The sequence below is a fragment of the Atheta coriaria genome, unplaced genomic scaffold (genome assembly GCF_025399875.1).
Source record: "Atheta coriaria isolate IRGN ID8LTWV9N9 unplaced genomic scaffold, Caltech_Dcor_3.1 hic_scaffold_5_pilon, whole genome shotgun sequence".
NCBI classification, from domain to species: domain Eukaryota; kingdom Metazoa; phylum Arthropoda; class Insecta; order Coleoptera; family Staphylinidae; genus Dalotia; species Dalotia coriaria.
Window position 1 is genome coordinate 2,041,146 of NW_027045447.1, and position 19,626 is coordinate 2,060,771.

The 19,626-nt window shown below is 35.3% G+C and overlaps 4 protein-coding genes across 9 annotated transcripts in view; 2 read left to right on the forward strand and 2 right to left on the reverse strand.

The window, feature by feature from the left end:
• Positions 1–13: 13 nt before the first annotated feature.
• Positions 14–1,740, forward strand: Syx13 (syntaxin 13). The gene is made up of 4 exons (XM_065302478.1): positions 14–577; positions 771–936; positions 1,001–1,250; positions 1,314–1,740. The coding sequence occupies exons 1-4, from the start codon at positions 369–371 to the stop codon at positions 1,490–1,492; spliced, it is 804 nt and encodes a 267-aa protein (XP_065158550.1). The 5' UTR covers positions 14–368; the 3' UTR covers positions 1,493–1,740.
• LOC135791903 (tRNA pseudouridine(38/39) synthase) lies at positions 1,731–3,698 on the reverse strand. The gene is made up of 9 exons (XM_065302474.1): positions 3,563–3,698; positions 3,351–3,499; positions 3,086–3,287; positions 2,816–3,028; positions 2,585–2,753; positions 2,380–2,527; positions 2,145–2,291; positions 1,929–2,083; positions 1,731–1,826 (listed from the first exon to the last, which is right to left on the reverse strand). Exons 3-9 carry the CDS (start codon positions 3,170–3,172, stop codon positions 1,753–1,755), a joined length of 993 nt encoding a protein of 330 aa, XP_065158546.1. The 5' UTR covers positions 3,173–3,287; positions 3,351–3,499; positions 3,563–3,698; the 3' UTR covers positions 1,731–1,752.
• Positions 3,699–3,945: 247 nt separating this feature from the next.
• On the reverse strand, positions 3,946–9,348 carry Cep164 (centrosomal protein 164). Of its 3 annotated transcripts, none has more exons than XM_065303006.1 (8): positions 9,064–9,348; positions 8,887–8,998; positions 7,387–8,827; positions 7,017–7,336; positions 6,582–6,965; positions 6,178–6,322; positions 5,760–6,117; positions 3,946–5,701 (listed from the first exon to the last, which is right to left on the reverse strand). In XM_065303006.1, the coding sequence occupies exons 1-8, from the start codon at positions 9,128–9,130 to the stop codon at positions 5,424–5,426; spliced, it is 3,105 nt and encodes a 1,034-aa protein (XP_065159078.1). In that variant the 5' UTR covers positions 9,131–9,348; the 3' UTR covers positions 3,946–5,423. The 3 variants fall into 3 exon arrangements, with proteins under 3 accessions (XP_065159078.1, XP_065159077.1, XP_065159079.1); XM_065303005.1 differs by having other exon boundaries at positions 6,178–6,379; XM_065303007.1 differs by having other exon boundaries at positions 5,582–5,715; positions 6,178–6,379.
• Positions 9,349–9,916: 568 nt separating this feature from the next.
• Positions 9,917–19,626, forward strand: part of sdt (MAGUK p55 family member stardust) — a 37,476-nt gene continuing 27,766 nt past the window's right edge. For 2 of the 4 annotated variants that reach the window (XM_065302226.1, XM_065302227.1), the window contains exon 1: positions 14,263–14,749. Coding sequence is in view for 2 of the 4 variants with exons in the window: in XM_065302223.1 (XP_065158295.1) it covers positions 10,719–10,785; positions 11,910–12,019; positions 12,137–12,194 (235 nt within the window). In the remaining 2 variants the exon portion in view is untranslated. Of the gene's footprint in view, positions 10,296–10,682; positions 10,786–11,909; positions 12,020–12,136; positions 12,195–14,262; positions 14,750–19,626 lie in introns of those variants that run through there. The other 2 variants (XM_065302223.1, XM_065302224.1) reach the window with 2 other exon arrangements.

Genomic DNA, 19,626 nt, shown 5'->3' on the forward strand with positions numbered 1-19,626 from the left:
CGAAATGGAAATAACTTAGCTCAGCATTCAGCGATTGTCGACGCACCGACCGTGTTTACTCCATAATTTACTCCATGAGCATGAGCTCAGCTTGTTTTTGCGCGACACTCAATCGCGTGCGGTGCTCTGCGACCTCAGCAGCTCGATTCATCACATCACATTAATAACATTGAACAACGTTTACAACTTAGTGAGTCATAATTATGGTTTGCCGATTTCGCACAACTCAACGAATCACATGTTGGGTGCACAGTGTTTAATACGGTACTCTTAGCACCCGAACTCGATACGCTGAAGTGTTGATAAGACATTATCTGCTAATTATCTCTGTGATTAAGCGTGCGCGGCGCACAAACTTGCGGTAAACAATGAATCGGAACGCTCAGACGAGTTATGGAACGATGGCATCCACGTCGGAGGTGCAATTCAGCGGGCAGAGCGGTTCGCAAGACTTTGCTAACCTGTGCGATGAGATTTCGAATCAAATCTACAAAATCTCACAGAGCTGGAAAACTTTGGAAGCCTCCTATAAGAGGATAGGCACCGCGAAGGACAGTGAAGCATTCAGAGACACGATGTAAGAAAAAAATCTTCTAGAATATTTCAATTTATAAAAAGTAGCTTGTAAAAAACTGCAAACTTGTTAATATTTGTATAAAAAGTTGCATAGTTTTTGAATTATGAAGATAATTAAGAAAAACGTAGTTTTTGCTCTTTTTCATCGTTTTTATTTGTTTATTTGCCAATAATTAATTATTTTTTATCACTAGCCATGAAACACAACTCTCTGCTAATGAAGCAATCACCGTCACTAAAGGAAAGATTTCCATAATCAGTATACAGGCGAGAAATGTTGATAAAGCACAAAAGTTACAACTCGAGCGTCTGACTGAAAGTTTCAAAGAAGTAATCGCCCGATATTCGGCCACACAGAAGGTAAATTACTTAATAAACAACAAAATACATAATATTAATACGTTTTGTTGCAATTTTGTTTCAGAAAGTAGCAGATAAATTAAAATCCAACTTTCTGGTGCGCGCAAACATCGAATACGAAAATGTCGTGGAAAACGCCGACCAGTTTCAGCAGCAGCAGCAACAACAGCAGGTGCTGCACGATATGGCATTCGAAAATGACATGCACCTCGATCGGGAAATGCGTATTCGGCAAATCGAGGCCGACGTCATCGATGTCAATCAAATAATGCGCGAATTAGGTTCGCTTGTGCACGAACAAGGTCAAACCATCGGTAAGAAACTAAATATTATTAATATATCTATGTGTAAACATTAACAACTTAATATTTTTATAGATACGATTGAAAACAGTATAGATTACGCCACGGGACATGTAGAAGAAGGTGCCGCGCAGCTTTTGAAAGCTTCTGGTTATCAAAGTCGATATCGACGTCGTTTATGCATACTGGTATTCATAGCAACAGTGGTGGCGATTATTTTGGTGGCCATTTTGGTTACACAATTAAAGAATTGAAGCAAACATGATGCATGTTTCAAAATAAACGGAAAGTATTCACTAAACCTAAGAGAAATGTAGTGCTGCTGCTGCTACAATTTTGTAATTTAATAACTGATAAACTTAAATATGCGAAATTTGTCGGGCCGCGAATATTTTGTTAAGCCATTTGTTACACCTACACATACTGATATTATATAATAATGTAAAACTTATTTTTAACAAGAAACACGAAACAAAAGACAATATATACGCATTGGTTTTAATTGGTAGCAATTTTATTTGTTGTTATCGGTTTTGATTTCCAATTTACGACGTTTTAGATAGTGCTCTACTTTCACTTCCAGGCTGTCTGTTTTGTGTATTGCCCAATACGGATTGACATGCAATGATAAAAATAATTTTGAAATTTTAAACACGCAAATATTATTAGAGTATGGAAATAGGTACGTACCGCATTTTGGTCGGTTCATTAACGGAACATATCGCTTCGTTTTGTTATCTTGGTTGAGCACGTTGGCGAATTTATTTGCATGCTCAACATTGTTCGATTCTAACTGCGACTGAATGTCTCCTAGTTCGAATAACATTGCTTTCATCATAGTCGATCTATGTAGATAGAAAGAAAACAAGACTAAGTTATGTTGTTTATAGTTTTTAAATCTATTACTTGACATTGGCGACCGTCCATTGTCCTTGAAGCACTTTAATCACTGCTTGTAAAGCTGTCAAATCGTAATGCCATTGATTTTCATGATCGTACTCGCAATGAAATAGATTCAAAGGTGTTTCACATGCCATGTTATAATCTGGTTTTCTAAAACATCCATAATTGATTTTAAAAAATCGATTTTGCTTCTTTTTTTATATAAATTAACGTAAAAAAAAGTCAAATTTTTACTTACCTGGTGTTTTTTTGAACGTCGAGAAGTTCTTTGATGACTTCTGGAGATTCTTTTTCTTCCCCAATCAAAAATAACACACCCATTATGCACCGTATCTGATGCCATAAAAATCCCTTTGATTGAACGGTAAAAACATACATAGAATATTCTTAAACCACAAAATCATTGCTTTTGTATACATTTTTATTTAAATTAACAAAATTACCTGTTTCCTGGCTGCATTTCGATTCGTTATCTCGATTTTTTTCAAATGGTTGCACATGGATGTGTTCTATACTTCTAATAAATTCAGTGACGCCATTAGCGACGTCCATTTTGCACAAATTACGAAAATCATGTGGGCCCAGAAGATATTCACATGCTTCATTCATTTTCTTAAAGTTACAAACATATAATACATGTTTCAACAATGATTTTGTATTAAATTATTACTTACTTGAATATTTAATGATCCTTTTGGAAAGAAGTACTTGTAAACTCTGTGTTTACAATCAAACCTTGCACTGAAACCTTCTTCAACTGGCATCCAACCAACACATTGAATATTCTCAGGTAAGACTCTATTCAAAGTCTGGCAATAATTAAGTTCATCATTTAAGTTATTTTTATTATCTTCATTTAATTTGCTTCTTAAATCAATTGATATTACCTATATGTATGTAAGTTATTAATACTTTTCAGTTATTTATTTGCATGCTGCACGTACTTGACTAAATGAACTAACTCCTTTGTCAGTTCTTCCACATCTATGATAGTTAGACTCTTCTCTGCTTTTAATTAGACATGTTTTCATCAATGCTTCAAAAATATAGTGTTCAATGGTGTTAGTGGTGTCTTCCTGTATCACATATCCATGATAATCCCAACCAAGATAGTAAAATTTCAGTAAAACATGTCTGAATGTGTATCTATAATTTAAAATATATAAAACTTTAGTTATCAGTAAATATTTGTATCAAGAACAGTTATACTTTTGAAAATCAAATGATCTTTGATTACTATATAGTGATTCTTCTGGTTTTGGTTGTTTATTACTTTGTAATAACTTGCTGTTCTTGTTTATAATGTTTTTAAGTTGTTGATTGTGTGCTTGAAGAGAAAGAAAGCGAGCAACAAGTTCCTTAAATAAAAACAACAAATAAAATCAATATTATATCAAAAGAATGTAGTACAATTAACTCACTTCTTTATTCAAGTCTAATAACTCCTCTTTTGTTGTTAGTTTCGGAGTTTTCTTAAGTCCAACTTTTTCTTTTTACTCATTTTTAAGTTTGAGAAACTACATAGTAAATGTAGTGAATGTGTACAGAGGTTAGAAAATTGAGTTTACTAAAATACTATAGGCAACCAACATAACACCAACGTGTTTATCTTTTGAAAAAGGAATTATATGGCAGCAATCAAAGCGAAATCGATAAAAATGCATCTTTGGTTGTAAATAATACAATTGTTGCTTTATTCTTTAATTACTTATTTTATTGGATTGTTCTGTTTTGACTTCATCAACATTTTAAAGCATACCAGTACAGTTTTGAAACAAAAACACAAATATTCCAAAAAAGTCAATTTTTCAAATGCAACAACAATATAATCTTCTCTGATTCTCACAAGTTTCATTGATTCCCACACTTTCCAACAATTATTGCAGCAAACAGAACAAAAACTTGGCATTTAGGACGGGGTTTAATTGATTCTGTGAATATTTTGTATTATTTCTGCAACAGTAAAATCACTAAACTTATCAATATACATGTGCGAAAATATTACGAAAAATATTCATATTTTAACATTGAATAATTGTGCAATATATTGAGATGTGTTGCTCGCAGCTTCAAATATAGTCACCGTTTTTGTAATATTATCTTGTATTTGGGTTTACTTGATTTAATTAGTGCGTATTTATTATATCTATTGTTTTTGACACATTAACTTGTACTTTTCTATTCGATTATTTCCATTGATTATTGTTAATGTAGACTTTTATGCCGTATTTATTGTGACAGTTAAAAATTAAGACAAGATTGGCACAAACGCTGCTATTATCGTATTGATTTTATTTAAATGTACGTTTTTTTTTGGACTATTGGACTAGATTTGCTAAAAATTTAAATATTTCTCTATGATTTGCATTAAAATAAAAGTGAAAGAATGAAGCAGTTTCAGTCACGTGACGCGAAAACAAAAGGCAACACTGTCGATTACATATTTCAACAGTGTTGCATGTTTTACGTTTGATGTCACTGCTGAAAAAGCTTGATTTCTTCTATTTTTTGGCATTTCGAGTACGAAGTTATTCATCTGTAGTCAATAACGACTTAAAGCTGGAACGCTTCTTAAGATACGATCTAAATTTTGATTATTTCATGATTATTCGCTGGAGATCGCAAGTTGCAAGGTGCTGATAACTTGTTTTAAATGCTACAATAGTCAAAGATGTGGATTTGCTACGATCTTTACATATTTTTCTAGTTGGAAATCGTTCGGCTTATGAATTCTACTCAAGTCTTTTTATCTTATAAAAGTTTCAGTGCTTTTTATGTTTTGCGTCTGCAAGTCTTTCGGATGCAACAATCTCAACAATCAACAGTTCCAGTCACGTCACAATAACTTGGCAACACTGTATATCATGTTAGGCGATAATCCGCAACCAGTTATGCATGGAATCATACAGCGTTGCACGTTTTAAATGTGACGTTACATTACATTCTCATTTTTTTTTTATTCGGGAAGGCAAAGTGTCATCAGTACATCATTGTCATTAAAGCATAAAGGTTCAACATCAAGTTGTCTGTTGAATTCGAATGAAAACGTCAAAAGTGTAGAAAAATAAATATTTTTTAAAGAATAAACAATATATAAACGAATAAAGTGTTGTAGATCATATAGATAATATCGTTCGTATCACATCTAGTCATCAACATCAATAACTTTCTTTGTTCGCGTCTAATTGCACTCGCTTCCGTTTCCAACAACATCAGGTTCAGAGGTTTCAATTCGGGGACGATAAGTGATCAGAGAAATGTACTTATCTTAGATATTAGAGCTTAGAGAGTCGCCTGGGGTGTGACATCCGTATTGGGGTCAATGCCAGCCTGACGCAACCAGTGCCTCAAGTTGCGGGTGCGTTCAACCAGAGTTGTAGTCGCACCTTGATTAGCAGCATGTGTGACAACCGTACTCTGCGCATTGGCAAGCGCCACATGTTGTCGATAATTATGAAGACGGTCCGCCAAAGTTGGAATGGACGGTGGGGCAGGCACAGCTGCCGTACCAGCAAGCATTGGCCATCCAAGATCCGGGTATACCAATGGCAGAGGCAGAACTAAAACAATTAATCTACGAGTTCAACATTTCAAGGTAGGTTGCTCAACGTGTGGTACCTGAAGGCATATTTCCGGACTTCTGTTGTTGATTCAACACCTCCCAGATCTCCCGAATTTCTAAATTTAGATTCTCCAAAGATTGAATTATCTCCGAAGACTCCTGCAGGTGTTCCCCGCGAAGTACCGCAGCTTTCATACCATCAGCAGCTGTAGCAAACTCAGTGGAACTAATCCCAGAACTGGCACTATGCGAAGAAAGATCACTCAGCGTTGCCTCATCAGTTTTCGGCTCATTGGAAGCAGCTGTAGCTCTTTGTAGGCTTTGTTCAAGGTGTCTCAGACGGATCACCTTCTCCCCGAGCAATGACCGTGTCCGATGAAGAGATACCTCCATGTCTGTAAGATCTTTCTCCTCCTGAAACTCGCCGTTATCGAATTTTTCACTCTGGGGAGTTAAACGGACGTCACATGCTACCTGGCATAATTGTTGGAGGGTATGACGTGCCATCGATCCATGCTTCAACTTGAGGTCATTCTGGCGTTGTTGGAAGAGACACTTCTGCGTGCGGAGACTCTCCTTAGCCCGTTTGATGGAATCACGCTCCAGGTGAATGCGGTGCCTAAAAAACTCTAATTCGGAACTGCCCTCGAACTTCTGACCGTCGGTGAACGGATATCTGCAAATTACACGTGACTGCTGCAAGATATCATCAATGACGTGTCTTTTAGCGAGAACGCAAGCAGAGGGCAGATCAAACAACAACAAGAATACAACAAATTTAAGAAGACACACTTATTGATCGTGGTGATTGTATTGGGAGGGACTGCGCATACAAACAAGATTGTGAGGAGCAGGCCAACACATTAATCAAGGTTTACCTCAAGTGGTAGGTGTCAGCTTGAGCGTGTTGCGCCAGTGGCAATTGATCTTCCAAATCTTCCAATTTCTGTAACTGTCGTCGGAGGTTCTCAACCGGGGAGCACGTACGCGGTGTCCGCTTAGATTTCAACGAACTCCGCGTTGGTGGTGTGTTTTTTACTCGCGAATAATACTTTTTTCTTCCTCGGCCAAAATTGGCATTTTCTTCGGATGATTCATAGTTGACTCCGTCGTTTTTAAAACTGCGATCACTCGCTGACGTGTCCAAATCTTGAATGATTACTGTACGTGCTTGTTTGGCCTCCGGTTTTAGTAATTTCGATGAAGAAAGTTCAGGTTTACTCAAAGGTGGTTTCATGTGTGTTGGCGAACGATTAGGTGACCTAAAAACACGATTTTTATAATAATTTTATGTAAATATTTAAAAAACTTACTTTTCTTTATTGATAGAGTTGCTTTTCTCTGTTTCGGAACCAGTTGTAGTCGTAGTCAAACTTTGTTCTCGTTTTCTATGTCGTTTTTCAATCGTAAGCTTTACATCCGTCTTTAACTTCATGTACTTCTCTTTTAAACACCTGTACTTGTCTTCTAACAACCTTTTCTCACATCGCACCTTTTCGTAGAGTCGCTCATCACCGGTTTCTTTATCTTTCGAACTCGTTTGGTAGTTCATTTCATTATCGAGGTTTCCGCCATTTACTTTTCGTTTCAATTCGGCTAACATTGACTCATGTTCCCGACGTAGAATTTTTTCCTACAAAATTATTTATAAAAACACTTTTAATCATTTTTAACAATTTTTACCTCAGATTTGAAATCTAGTTTAATCTCGTCTAAAACCGCTTGGTGCTGTTTCCTCATTTGATCCAAAATGGCGTTGTGGGAAACAATCAATTCATCTTTCCGTTTTTCTAGGTCCCGCGATAATTCCTTCTCAATTTCTTCGTATTTTATAGCGTAGTTCTTTTCTAAAGCTTTTATTTTTTCTTCGAAAGCTTTTTCACGTTCGGAGACTAATCCTTCTTTAGCACCAGATAATTCTTCTTCTAATTTAAGTCTTTCTTGTTTCAACGCTCCTAAATTCCGACTCTCCATCTCAATTCGTAGGTTATCTAATTCCCGTTTAATATTTGCTTCGTAATTTAATTTTTCTGTAGTTAAAATCCTCTCTAATTCATCTTTCTGTGACTCGTGCAACTCCTGTCGATATCTTGATATTTCTATGTTAGTTTCATCCCAGATGGTTTTCTTCATGTCCTCCAATTCTTTATCGGCATTATCTCTGATTTTATTCAGAATTATTTCGTTATCTTCCCGGAATTTCTCGGCAATATTATGATGAATCTCCTCTTCTTCATCTTGCATATTCAATTCTGATTTCTTGCTCACTTTCTTATCCAAACTTTTCATGATGGAATCATCTTCGGAGTCTGAGATTCCCATACTGATTTCTGGATCTGATCTATTTCTTGGTTTTGGGAAATCTTTGGGATTTGCTTTGATTATTTTCAAACTGCTAATCGGTAGAATTACATCGTTTGCGGGAGATTTAAGTGCAGAATCTACATCTAATGAAAATCGTACATTTTTCCTTTCGTCATCTTCCTCTGTTTTAGAAGATTCAATAACAAAACTTCTTTCTCTCAGAATACTTTTCGGAGTCTCTTTGGGATCATCTTTTGCAATTTCATCTTTTTCTTTAATAATTTCTTCTTCTTTTTCTTTTTCTTCAGGTTTTGAAGATTCTGGAAAGTTTTCAGGGATAATATCTTCAGTTTTATCATCGTCGATGTTAAGCATTTCAATGGAAGGTGTTTTAGCTTTCTTCAGAAACATACTACCCCCACCACTAAGTTTAAAATCTTTCTTGGGACTTTCCTGTAACTTATCCGGCTTTCCATCAAAACTGGTTGATAAAGAAAGCCCAATTTTACGATTTTGCACAAACGCCGCGATGGGTTTCTCTTCAGATTTCTGTCTAAGAATTTTAGCTCCATGATTGAGAGGTGATAACTTGGGTTCCTTACGACGTGCACCTAAACTAGCAAACGGTGGTTCTTCCAAACTGGGCATGTCATCCCTAAGAGTAGTAGCATCTTCATTCGGTTCCCCAATACTGTGTGACTGACTTTCAGAACGTTTCTTTTTGACCAAACCTCGATAGATGTCGTCAAGTGGGTGCTCCCACTGGGTCTTACCAGTAACATTATTGTAATAATAATAAGATTTTGATTTATCATCCAATCTAACACACAGAGAAAAAAACAATTAATTTTTTTAAAATTTTTGTATTTATCAACTTACACTGGTTTCCAACCGGGTGGAAGGGCTTTCATGAGCCCTTCAGCTGCGAGGGACAATAGTTGTGGTTCATTGTCCGGATCGATGCCGAGTTTCGTCGCATAGGCTTTGATTTCTAAAATCAAACAAAACATTACATAATTTTTCATAGATTGCCCTAATTCTATGTTTGTGCCTCACCCTCCGCGGAAGGAGTACTGCCCTCATCGAAGATCTCCTCGCAAACGATGCTGTTCGCGCTGGACATGCTTCCCGCTTCAACGCATCCTCGAATTTTGGCGTCGTTAATGATTTCTGACTGCTAGCTGGTGTCAACGTCAACGTTGGCAGTGTCAGCAGTGTACAGCTGCTTTCCTGCGGGTGCAGCTGTGGCGTTGAGCACGGGGCGGAGGCGTTTTTGTTGTTGTCCTCGTTCGTGGGCGACTGCCGACGACAACACCGACAGTAGCTGCGTATCGGAAAACGATACAAACAAACCAGGCGACGTGCAGCGACTTCATGCGGGCAGGACCTTAAACGCGGAAATAGGGAAACCGGAAGGGGCAAAAACCGGCAGTATTAAAACTAAAAAGTTTAAAAAATTGAAGACCGTTATATTTATAACGATAAAATAGGTTTTATTACATTTTTTATAAAATTTTAGTAAAAATTATATTTTAAAGGTTGTTTTATATGATTTTGTATAAATTAATCTCAAAAATAATTTTAAAATATTTTTAAAATGTTTTTCTGTTAAAAACCGTTAAAATTTATCTTTTTTTAATGAAATATTGTTTAAATTTTGAATTTTCCACCCGCTGCAGTGTCAGGTCAAAACACAAAGATGGTGGGGGAAAGATCCGCAGCTGTGGCCGTGGAGCAGGGATGCTGTGCGGCAGCGGGAGCGGCAGGCCACCCCGCCGCCGTATTGATCACATAACTGTGCACCCGGTCATCGCAACGCACGCACGGATCTCGCACATCCCCCTTACATAACCCACGATGCGGCGCCGTGCGCGGCGGCTGGAGCAAGCATAGGGCGCCCGCGATCCGCGAGCACACAACACCCGCCGCCCGCCCGCGACACACATACGACACCGCGGCGCGCCGTCTCCTCGTTTTGCTCTCGCCCCGAATCGAGTGTCAACACCATCTCCACACAGCACATCTCGCACCAAACAGCATGTGATGCACCATCATCGACGCTAACGAACACTCGCGGATGAGCGAAGGGAAAAACGTGCCGGACACTTGAGATGAAACTGTTTTAGTGCGCGAAAACGTTTTTCGCGGAGTGTTACATCATTGTCGTGCGTGGTCCAGATGTGCAACAAACGTAATTGTGATAAATTAAGTTTTATGATATAAAATAAACAGGGAACTAGCGTAAAATGAGACCAAGACAACTTCAATCACAACTTTAACCAGAAAAGGTAAACATTTTAATATTAAAAATCATATCAATTTAGTTAATTTTTGACAAACGCACCCATTTATTCCACTGGGGTGAAGTTTAGCGTGTGACACGGTGACCGAATTTCCAGCAAACAATTCGCAATCAGCGAGCCTGGCGGGCTGTCCCTTTATCGGCGCATCTCGACGAACTGCATTTCCTCTGGTGTCTTGTTCACTTGTCCCCATAGCTCCTATGTTTCTTTGATGTTAAACACGCTTTGAGTAATCTCAGAAAAAAATTGGTGGAGGCGCCGGGCAAATAATTTTTATTTTCTTTAATTTCTGGTTTTAATGTTTTAAATTAATGTTTTATTTAAATGCAATTTGTGTGATTGTGGGTGACGTTGTTCTTTGGTTGCTTGCAGACACAGCACGCGCACGTGCTACCCCAAGACAACAACATGGTCGATCTCGGCGGATACGTCATCATCCTGGTGGAGACCAAGGACAAGAAGATTAAATTATACGGTGAGTTGTTCTGTCTTGCGGTGGACGGCGCGTACTTATTTTTATCCTTTCTCTTAGATAATTTAATTAGATGTCACTATCAGATCCTTTTGAAGGATTGTTATGATTTTTATGACGGCGTTATGCATTTTTAAAGAAACAATTCGTCTAAAAGGATTTTCTTCGTATTTTTACTCTTTTTTCCGGCGCGCTTGACTCAGTCACAACGAAGATTTCGCTCGAAACAAAAGCCGTGTGGAAGTTTTGTCGTTTTGATATGCTTTTCAGACGTCTGTTTTCGATGGCGTGCTTTTTCAGGCCGGCGAGGTTGTGTCAAAAGTCGAGGCGAAGAGGACTGAGAGTCGAAAACGTTTTTATTAAATTGATCCATTTTGTGGCGAGGCCATGCAGCGAAAGAGTGCATTTTTATTTGACACAGAAAGGATGAAAACGAAGTTGACATAAATAAATAAAAGGGATAAATCAAGGGTCCAGGATGAAAATTACGAGGTCAAAATGTATAAAATGACAAATAATACGTTTAATTTATTAAATAAATACCATAAATTCATATAAAATAAATTTTATGACATTATAACCAACATAACCTCATTTTAACCTTCACAAACTTAAAATAGGTTATAATTCTTATTAAAACTTACGTAAACATAACATTTTAAAGTTTAGCCAATTAGTCTAATCAAATGTAAGCGATTGGCACATAAATCACCTCGTAACAACTCAAAACGCCTAAAAAAGAGACGAATTTTAAAAATCCCGTTTGTTTCAAACGTGCTTCACGATTCGCAGCCGTTCATTTTTTTTTGTATTCATGTTGAATACGTAGCACCGTGTGAAATTGGTCGTTAAATTTAATTTTGTGCTTTGCCGCTGACTCGTTCACATTGTTATTAATTCCAGCTCGGCTCGTTTTATTAATAATTTACGATTTTCGGCTTAATTAACCGCATTTTGTTTCGAATACATGCATAACGCCTCTGGTATTATTTGATTTTACTATTTAGTTTAACAAAACAATCAAAAATTGCATAAATATCAAGTAAAACAGTAAAATTAAATTAACGCGATATCAGCAACCAAATACACACCTTTTAAATTCCATATGTTTTTGTGTATTTATGTAGGATCGCCGGCCGACAAAGACAATCTAGAGGTCGGCGACGAAATACTCGAAGTGAACGGAAAGACGTTGGAGGACGCGACGCACACGGAAGTCATCAGTCATATACATCAGGTGAGTAACTTGCGTATTAAAAATGCTCCACGGTATTATCCTCCTTTTGCCTCATTCTAAACTGCTCACTGCGAGGTCGCTGGTGATTAATTATTGCATTGGCGATTAAATTTGCAGTGCATCCGATCAAGGACGATATGCCTGCGAGTAAAGCGGAGAACCGGTGCGAAATTCGGTGAGTACACAAGTCCCTTCATACAGCGTGAATCATTTCATAACGATTATCATCGAATCATGCTTGGTTAACTCTTCAACGTAAAATTTCATCGGCGCACACTCTGTATGTGCGTATATATTGTTGCGAACATTGGATTAGAAGGTATGGCTTTCAGTTTCGGATTCAGTTTCAGTTTCGCTTCGGTTTGTCTTAGTTTAGCCGTGTTTTCGCATCGCCGTCATTAATTACAATTAAGGCAGAGGCGGAGCGAGACTCGGTTTTATATCAGCTTCTTGCCTTCCATCAGAGGGCGCGCAGGGTGAAGTGGTGGAGGAGCTGGGCTGAAAGCAAAAGTTTACGGGTGTTTACGAGTTACAACTAGGTGTAATTCAGGCAATTATCGTAATGAACCGAATGATACAAAAATAGTAGATTAGTGTGAAAGGTGCCGAAGGATACGCAGGAGAAATTCATTAAAAAGAGCACTAAAATGATTAATAATGCAAAAAAGGAAATAAAACACAAATTTAGGGCTTTTACTAAGCGAAAAGTTGTAAAAAAGTTTGTAAGTGCCCATATAGGGGTCAATTGTAACTAATTTATTTTGGTAAAACATTTATCAAAGAAAATTTAAAAGGTTTTAGTAAATTTTTAAGTAAAAATTGAAAAAATTGCAATTAAATTTGTATTTTATTACTTAGGCTGTAAATTTAATATATAGTATTTAATTATTTATAATTTTTATTGCCATTTTTATTAAGTTCTCTTATTTATTTTATTATTTGTACAATAATATTCAATTTACTCGTATTTCATAACATACGAGTAAGTCGCTTAAGTTGTGGTCCGTTACTGAAATGGTTTAATTTTTCTCAAATAACTTGAAAACCGTTAAACTTATTTTAATAATTCTTTCAGAGATTTACTCAAAATTAAATTACAAATCTAATTATGTAAATATTTGATTGTTAACATAATTTTCCATGAATTCACAAGCCAATTTGTGTTAAAACATACCAAAATTTAACTTTAAATGTTAACAACTTTTTGTTTAATACTTGCATGATTATAATTTTAAGTAAATTCATGTAGAATTTAATTATTAATTTTTTTCTAAAAGAATTGCAACTATATCATTAATAGTTTCTGAGATATTTATAGAAACGCGATTATCATACTAGTCTATCTATAGTTTTTGTTTGACGTAAGTCACGGGGCGTTGCGGAAACAGTTCAGTATTTAGTGAATAACTAAAGAACTATTAAAGCTATCTTTATGATCTTTTCAGAAATGTAATCAGCATTAAACTACAAATCAATTTCTGAAAATATTTAGTTAATAACATAATTTTCCTAAAAGTTATAGGCAAATTTGTGTCAAAATATACCAAAATGCAACTTTAAATGTTAATAACTTTTTGTTTAACAATTATATCACCATAATCATAATCAAGTAGTTGTAGAATTTAATTACGGGTTTGTTTCTGAAAGAAATATAATTCTGTTTCATATAGTTTTTGTTTTACAAGCAAATAAAATAAGTAAAACAACAAATATTTATAAAAATGCAAATAAATATAAAATTAGTGATTACACGTAGTTTAAATCATTAAGAACTAAAGTCTTGATCAATATTACTTCTTGGTGAAAGCAGGCACTATACTGCAACATCAGTACCTTCTCTACACTTCGCGTCACCGCTGTAGAATTCGCGTGTTCATTACGTAATCATTACAACCGCACTATCCGTAATTAAAATCCGCTCGGCGTTCGTCACCCGTCGGCACACTTCGTGCGACTTCTTCCTTCGTTTCTCGCGCTTATTCGCTTACTTTACAAGTGCTTCCACTACTTTTCCATGCATTTATACAAAGTGCGCGCATACTTAACTGTATCCGAAACAAAAAGTGTATTAATACCGTGTGTGTACGCGGATATTTTTTGCTCGCTCGGTGGAAAACCTGCATGTGAACCTGGTTACCTGCAAGTAGAGTCGCGAGTCGCGCAGTCGGGCGCTCGCCTCCGCCGCTCGTCTTACTTTTCTCTTCGTGAGCCGCGCGTTTAGGTGAGGTTTTGAGCTGGGCGCGTGTGTGAGTGTTGTTTGTCGACCTCGCGGACGCGGTCGTGGCCATACCACACCATTTATTTACCGATCCGTCGTCGTCCATCCCGCGGAACGCGAACCGCCGAACAAACGGCGAACCCGCGCGAGTTGTACGCATACCGGCTCAGAGAGACTCGCCGAGTTGTTACTAGTTACCAGTTTTCATTAAAACGCGACCCGCGGCACACTCTGACGCGTTAAAAACATTTTTTCTAAAATTTTCACTTCTGCGGTGTTTTCCAGTGCCATTTCTTTCGTAATTACATTAAAATATAGTTTAACTTGTTTGATTTGTGTTAAATGCGATGAGAGGATAAGTGTAACGCGCGTGCGCAGTGCGTATTTGATAGAAAAGTGTGTTTTTAGTGTGTGACTCGCATGGAATGTTTACGATTCAATAAATATCGGATAATAGCTCTCGATTGAAACACACCGAGTCACAACCGCTGGCAGCACTCATAAAATTCTAGGTAATTTTATTTTTAGCCAGACTACTTACTGACTTCATCCTGTTTCCAGTTAAGATGACTAATAAATTAATTAATATGCACTGGGTTAATCATTGTCTCTTTGTAACTTATATGGTCGACATCCTGTTATTGGTATTGATAAATAAATTAAGTGAAAACTATTTTGATGGAAGTACAGAGGAAGGAATTTAGAAAGTAGCGACTTTTGACTTAAACTTAACGATTGGTTTGGTTCAGTGCTATTCAACGTTATGAAATGCAACTATGTTGACTTAAGTCACGCTGCGTCAATGATATAGTTTAGTTTTTGTTGAATAACTCGGAAACTATTAAGGATATTTTAATGATTCTTTCAGAAATATATTAAGGATTAAATTCTTAATCTATTACTCAAAGATTTTGTTGCTAACATAATTTTCGATCAAGTTATAAGCATATTTATGTAAAAATATACAAAAAATCAATTTTAATTGTTAATAACTGTTTGTTTAACAATTGTATTACTATAATTTTTTGTAAGTTGATGAAGAATTTAATTACAAATCTATTAATGAAAGAATTAAAATAATATCTCAAATAGTTTTCGAGATATTTATAAAAAACCGTCGCAAATATATTACTAGTTCTAGTCTATTGCGTTTCCTGCGATGAGAATATCTGCGGTGTCTAATATCTACAAGGTATTATGACAAATTCGAATGAAGTCATTAAATGTTATTGGTGTTTTTTGCCGAGTCGATTCACAGCATTATTACAACGGCGCAGAAAAAATTAATACGTTAATAAATTATTAGCCTGCTTTTGTCTCTGATGGGTCGATGTCTGGTCGAGCCGCACTCGAATATCGCTGAAACGGCATTACGAGGCTTTATATACGTATATACCTTGTGCTGCTAGGCATTCTAGGGAATCTAGGGCTTCGCTCGCTCCACAGTGTTGTTTTTTTCCTGGCGGGTTTATCGGATAATACGAAAATCGCATCAAACAATATTTTGCGCTACGGATTGAAAATAATAATAAACAGTGAATGAATGTGCAGCCGGGAGGTAATGTATGTGATAAGGCGTCATACGATACACACGCCCAGTTTAATTGTTATGTCGCACGCAGAAATCGCGAGTGATATCGCATTTTATCACAATGTGTGCAATGTGAGTCATGTGCTGCTTTCTATTAGTGGAATCCGGCCTAGAAACAATTGAGATATCATTAAAATTTAACAAATTTTAACAAAACTTTTGCATGGTTTGATTTGTTGTTTAATTTTGATTGGATTTATGAAAGAATTATTATGATAAGTTTAATAATTCGCGAGATATTTACTAAATACTAACTATTTCATCTATGCACCGCGACTGTATTGGAGTCGCGATGGTTTTATTTTATATATCTCAAAAACTATTTAAGATATTGTTGAAATTCTTTCGGAAATAGATTTTTAATTAAATTCTACATCTACCTGCGTAAAATTATGAACATATATCTATTGAACAAAAAGTTATTAACATTTAAAGTTGATTTTTTGTATATTTTGACACAAATTTGCTTATAACTTTTTGTAAATAAATTTTATCGGCCAAAGCTTTATATGATTTGATTTGCAGTTTAATTTTGATTAGATTTCTGAAAGAATTATTAAGATAAGTGTTATAGTTCTTGAATTATTCAATAATTACTGAACTATTTCATCTACGCACCGCGACTTACGAGTAAGTCAAGCAAAAACTATTTGAGATAAATTAGTATTATAATCGCGACAGTTTTTTTTAATAAATAACTCAAAAACTATTTAAGATATTGTTGTAATTCTTTCGGAAATAGATTTGTATATAAATTCGACATCTATTTGCATAAAATTATGAACATACTTCCATTAAACAAAAAGTTATTAACATTCAAAGTTATATTTTTGTTTATTATTACACAAATTTGCTTATAATTTTTTGGAAATAAATTTGATCGACAAAATCTTTGCCGGATTTGATTTGCAGTTTAATTTTGATTCGATTTCTAAAAGAATCATTACAAAATGTTTAATAATTCTCGAGTTATTATTAAAAATGTTTGTATATTTTGTCACAAAAGTTCCTCTAACTTTTTGAAAGTTTCACTACGCAGAGGACAAATTTAAAAACAACAAATTTATTATTATTAACTCAACCAATTTGTAACGCTTTGCTGAATAATGCTAATAACAACTAAAACGCGACAGTCAAACAAGAAAAAGTCACGAAATAGAAATATAGCTACCTATAACGGTGTGTTTTAACATTTAACATTACGTTTTTATTTATTCTGCTACAGTTTCAGCCGCCATTGTTTAAAAAAAATGTTCTAGAGTAAAGAATGGTGAATAGTGAAGAGGAACACTAGTTTTGTAATTGTAATCAAAGTAAAAAAAATAACGTTATGCACTCAAGAATACTTTTATTGTGGAAGATGCAAATAGCAATAATTAGTTTTGCGCGAACGGCGATTTTTTGTTCTTCATTAAAGCACGGCACGATGCGTCGCCAGGCGTCTTGCTTTGTTACGCGGTGGCTACGTGCAGATTATTTATTATGTGCGCTCAAGGTTTCGTCGCGATTCGCGTAATACGTGTGCAACATCAACATCGGCATCAATATAGGTACATTGAGATGTCGTGGCAATGTCGTGGCATTTTAATGTAATTCCGTATCCAATATTAACACAGTCATAGTTACAGCCTGGAACTAGTCGGATGGAAGCATATATTTATTCACTTTCAAGGTGAAGACAACACTATAGAAATGAGCATTGGAAATAAAAACTTTTTGACGTGTTGAAATGCTTAGAATTCTTAGAAATGAGAAGGAAACTTGAATTTTTATTTTTATTTTTATTTGCGTAATAACAGATGTTTGAAATTTGTTTAATTTTATGAGACATTGTATTATCCTCATCATTATTTAATCAAGCACGTGATTTTATTACTTTTACTTAAATAGATGTTAATTAACCATTCCTAAAGCTATAATTTTTTCGGAAATAGATTTGTATTTAAATTCTACATCTACTTACTTAAAATAATGGTCAAAAAATTGTTAAACAAAAATGTTATTAACAATTAAATTTGAAATTTTGTATATTTTGACACAAATTTGCCTATAACGTTTAGGAAAACGATGTTTTTAGCAAAATCTTTTCAGGAATTGATCTGTAGTTTAATGTTGCTTACATTTCTGAAAGAATCATAAAAATATGTTTAATAGTTCTTTAGTTATTCACTAAATACTGAACTATTTCCGCGATGCGCCGCGACTTACGAGTAAGTCAATCAAAAACTAGTCTTATAGTCGCGACAGTTTTTTATAAATATCTCAAAAACTGTATAAGATATTATTATAATTCTTTTGAAGACAGAATTGTTCTTAAATTTTACATCTACTCATACGAAATTATGCGCATACAATTGTTAAACAAACAGTTATTAACAATGAAAGTTAAATGTTTGTATATTTTGACACAAATTTGCTTATAACTTTTGAGGAAATTATGTTATTAACATAATCATTTCAGGAATTGATTTGTAGTTTCATGTTGATTACATTTTTATAAGAATCATATAGATAGGTTTAATAGTTCTTTAGTTATTCACTAAATACTGAACTATTTCCGCGATGCGCCGCGTCTTACGAATAAGTCGAACAAAAACTAGTCTTATAGTCGCGACACTTTTTTACAAATATCTCTAAAAATATATGAGATATATTTATAATTGTTTCAGAAACTGGTTTGTTATTAAATTCTACATCTTTTTAGATAAAATTCCACTCATACAATGGGTAAACAAAATGTTATTAGCATTTAAAATTGAATGTTAACAACAATTTTTTTAAAGTATTAGATTAAGAATATAATTCTAATTATATATCGGAAAAAATCATTAAGATGAATTTAATAGTTCTTCAGTTATTAATTTTTTTACAAAATAAAACACACATTTTCAAGCAATTATACAGTTATGCCAATGAAATATGTATATTTTATTGCTCATGACAGTATATTACAAATCATTTGTACTAACTATTTGCAATTATTGTCACGCTAGTGCTAATCGTTTACTTATTCCATTTGCGACAAAACTGATGACGCGACTCGAGTATCGTAATCGCATTTTGAGCGCGCATTAAAGGCAGTTAAAAGGTAGTGCAGCTTGCGTAATCGTCCTTGTTTCTGTTCCTCGTCTGCAGTCGACGAAGGTAATTGTGAATCGTTAAATAATCGAATGTAATATAATTGATACTAATTCCTACGACTAAGCAATACTTGCGCTTCAAAAATCGCTGGCATTGCAACAAGATAAATATTGAATATTTCCAAGTTGCAACAATCAAATACTAATTATTTATTGTTTTGCATTTGCCTGCGTTTATAATAAACGCAAACAATGCGTTTGCTCGTTAGGAAATGCTTTTGTAATCGGCGCTAATTAAAACGTTTAATTATGAGCAATTGCTGTGCGACCGAGTTTGTAAACGCGCACGAAAAGTTATCACACATGCAAATTAAACAGTTAAATGGAAACAAATAGAAAGCGATGACCATTTTATGAAGCTAATTATTTAGTATAGATTATTTTAGATGTACAATTACGCTGGTTTGATTTACAGTAGGGTAGATGTGAATAAAAATAAAAATAAACGCAATGGTGAAGTGAATTAAGTACAATTTTGACTGCGCGCGGAAAGTCGCAATAAAGCCAACGATAATAGTTGGTTTATGTGGCGGCGGAGGCGGCTGAGGCGGCGGTAGCGGCTGTTGGGAAGTGCGCGCTGCTTCTGCGTGTAATGGTAATTGAGTACTCTGTTTACGTGCCGCCGTCGTGTGCTCGCATTTCTCTTTCTTCATTCGAG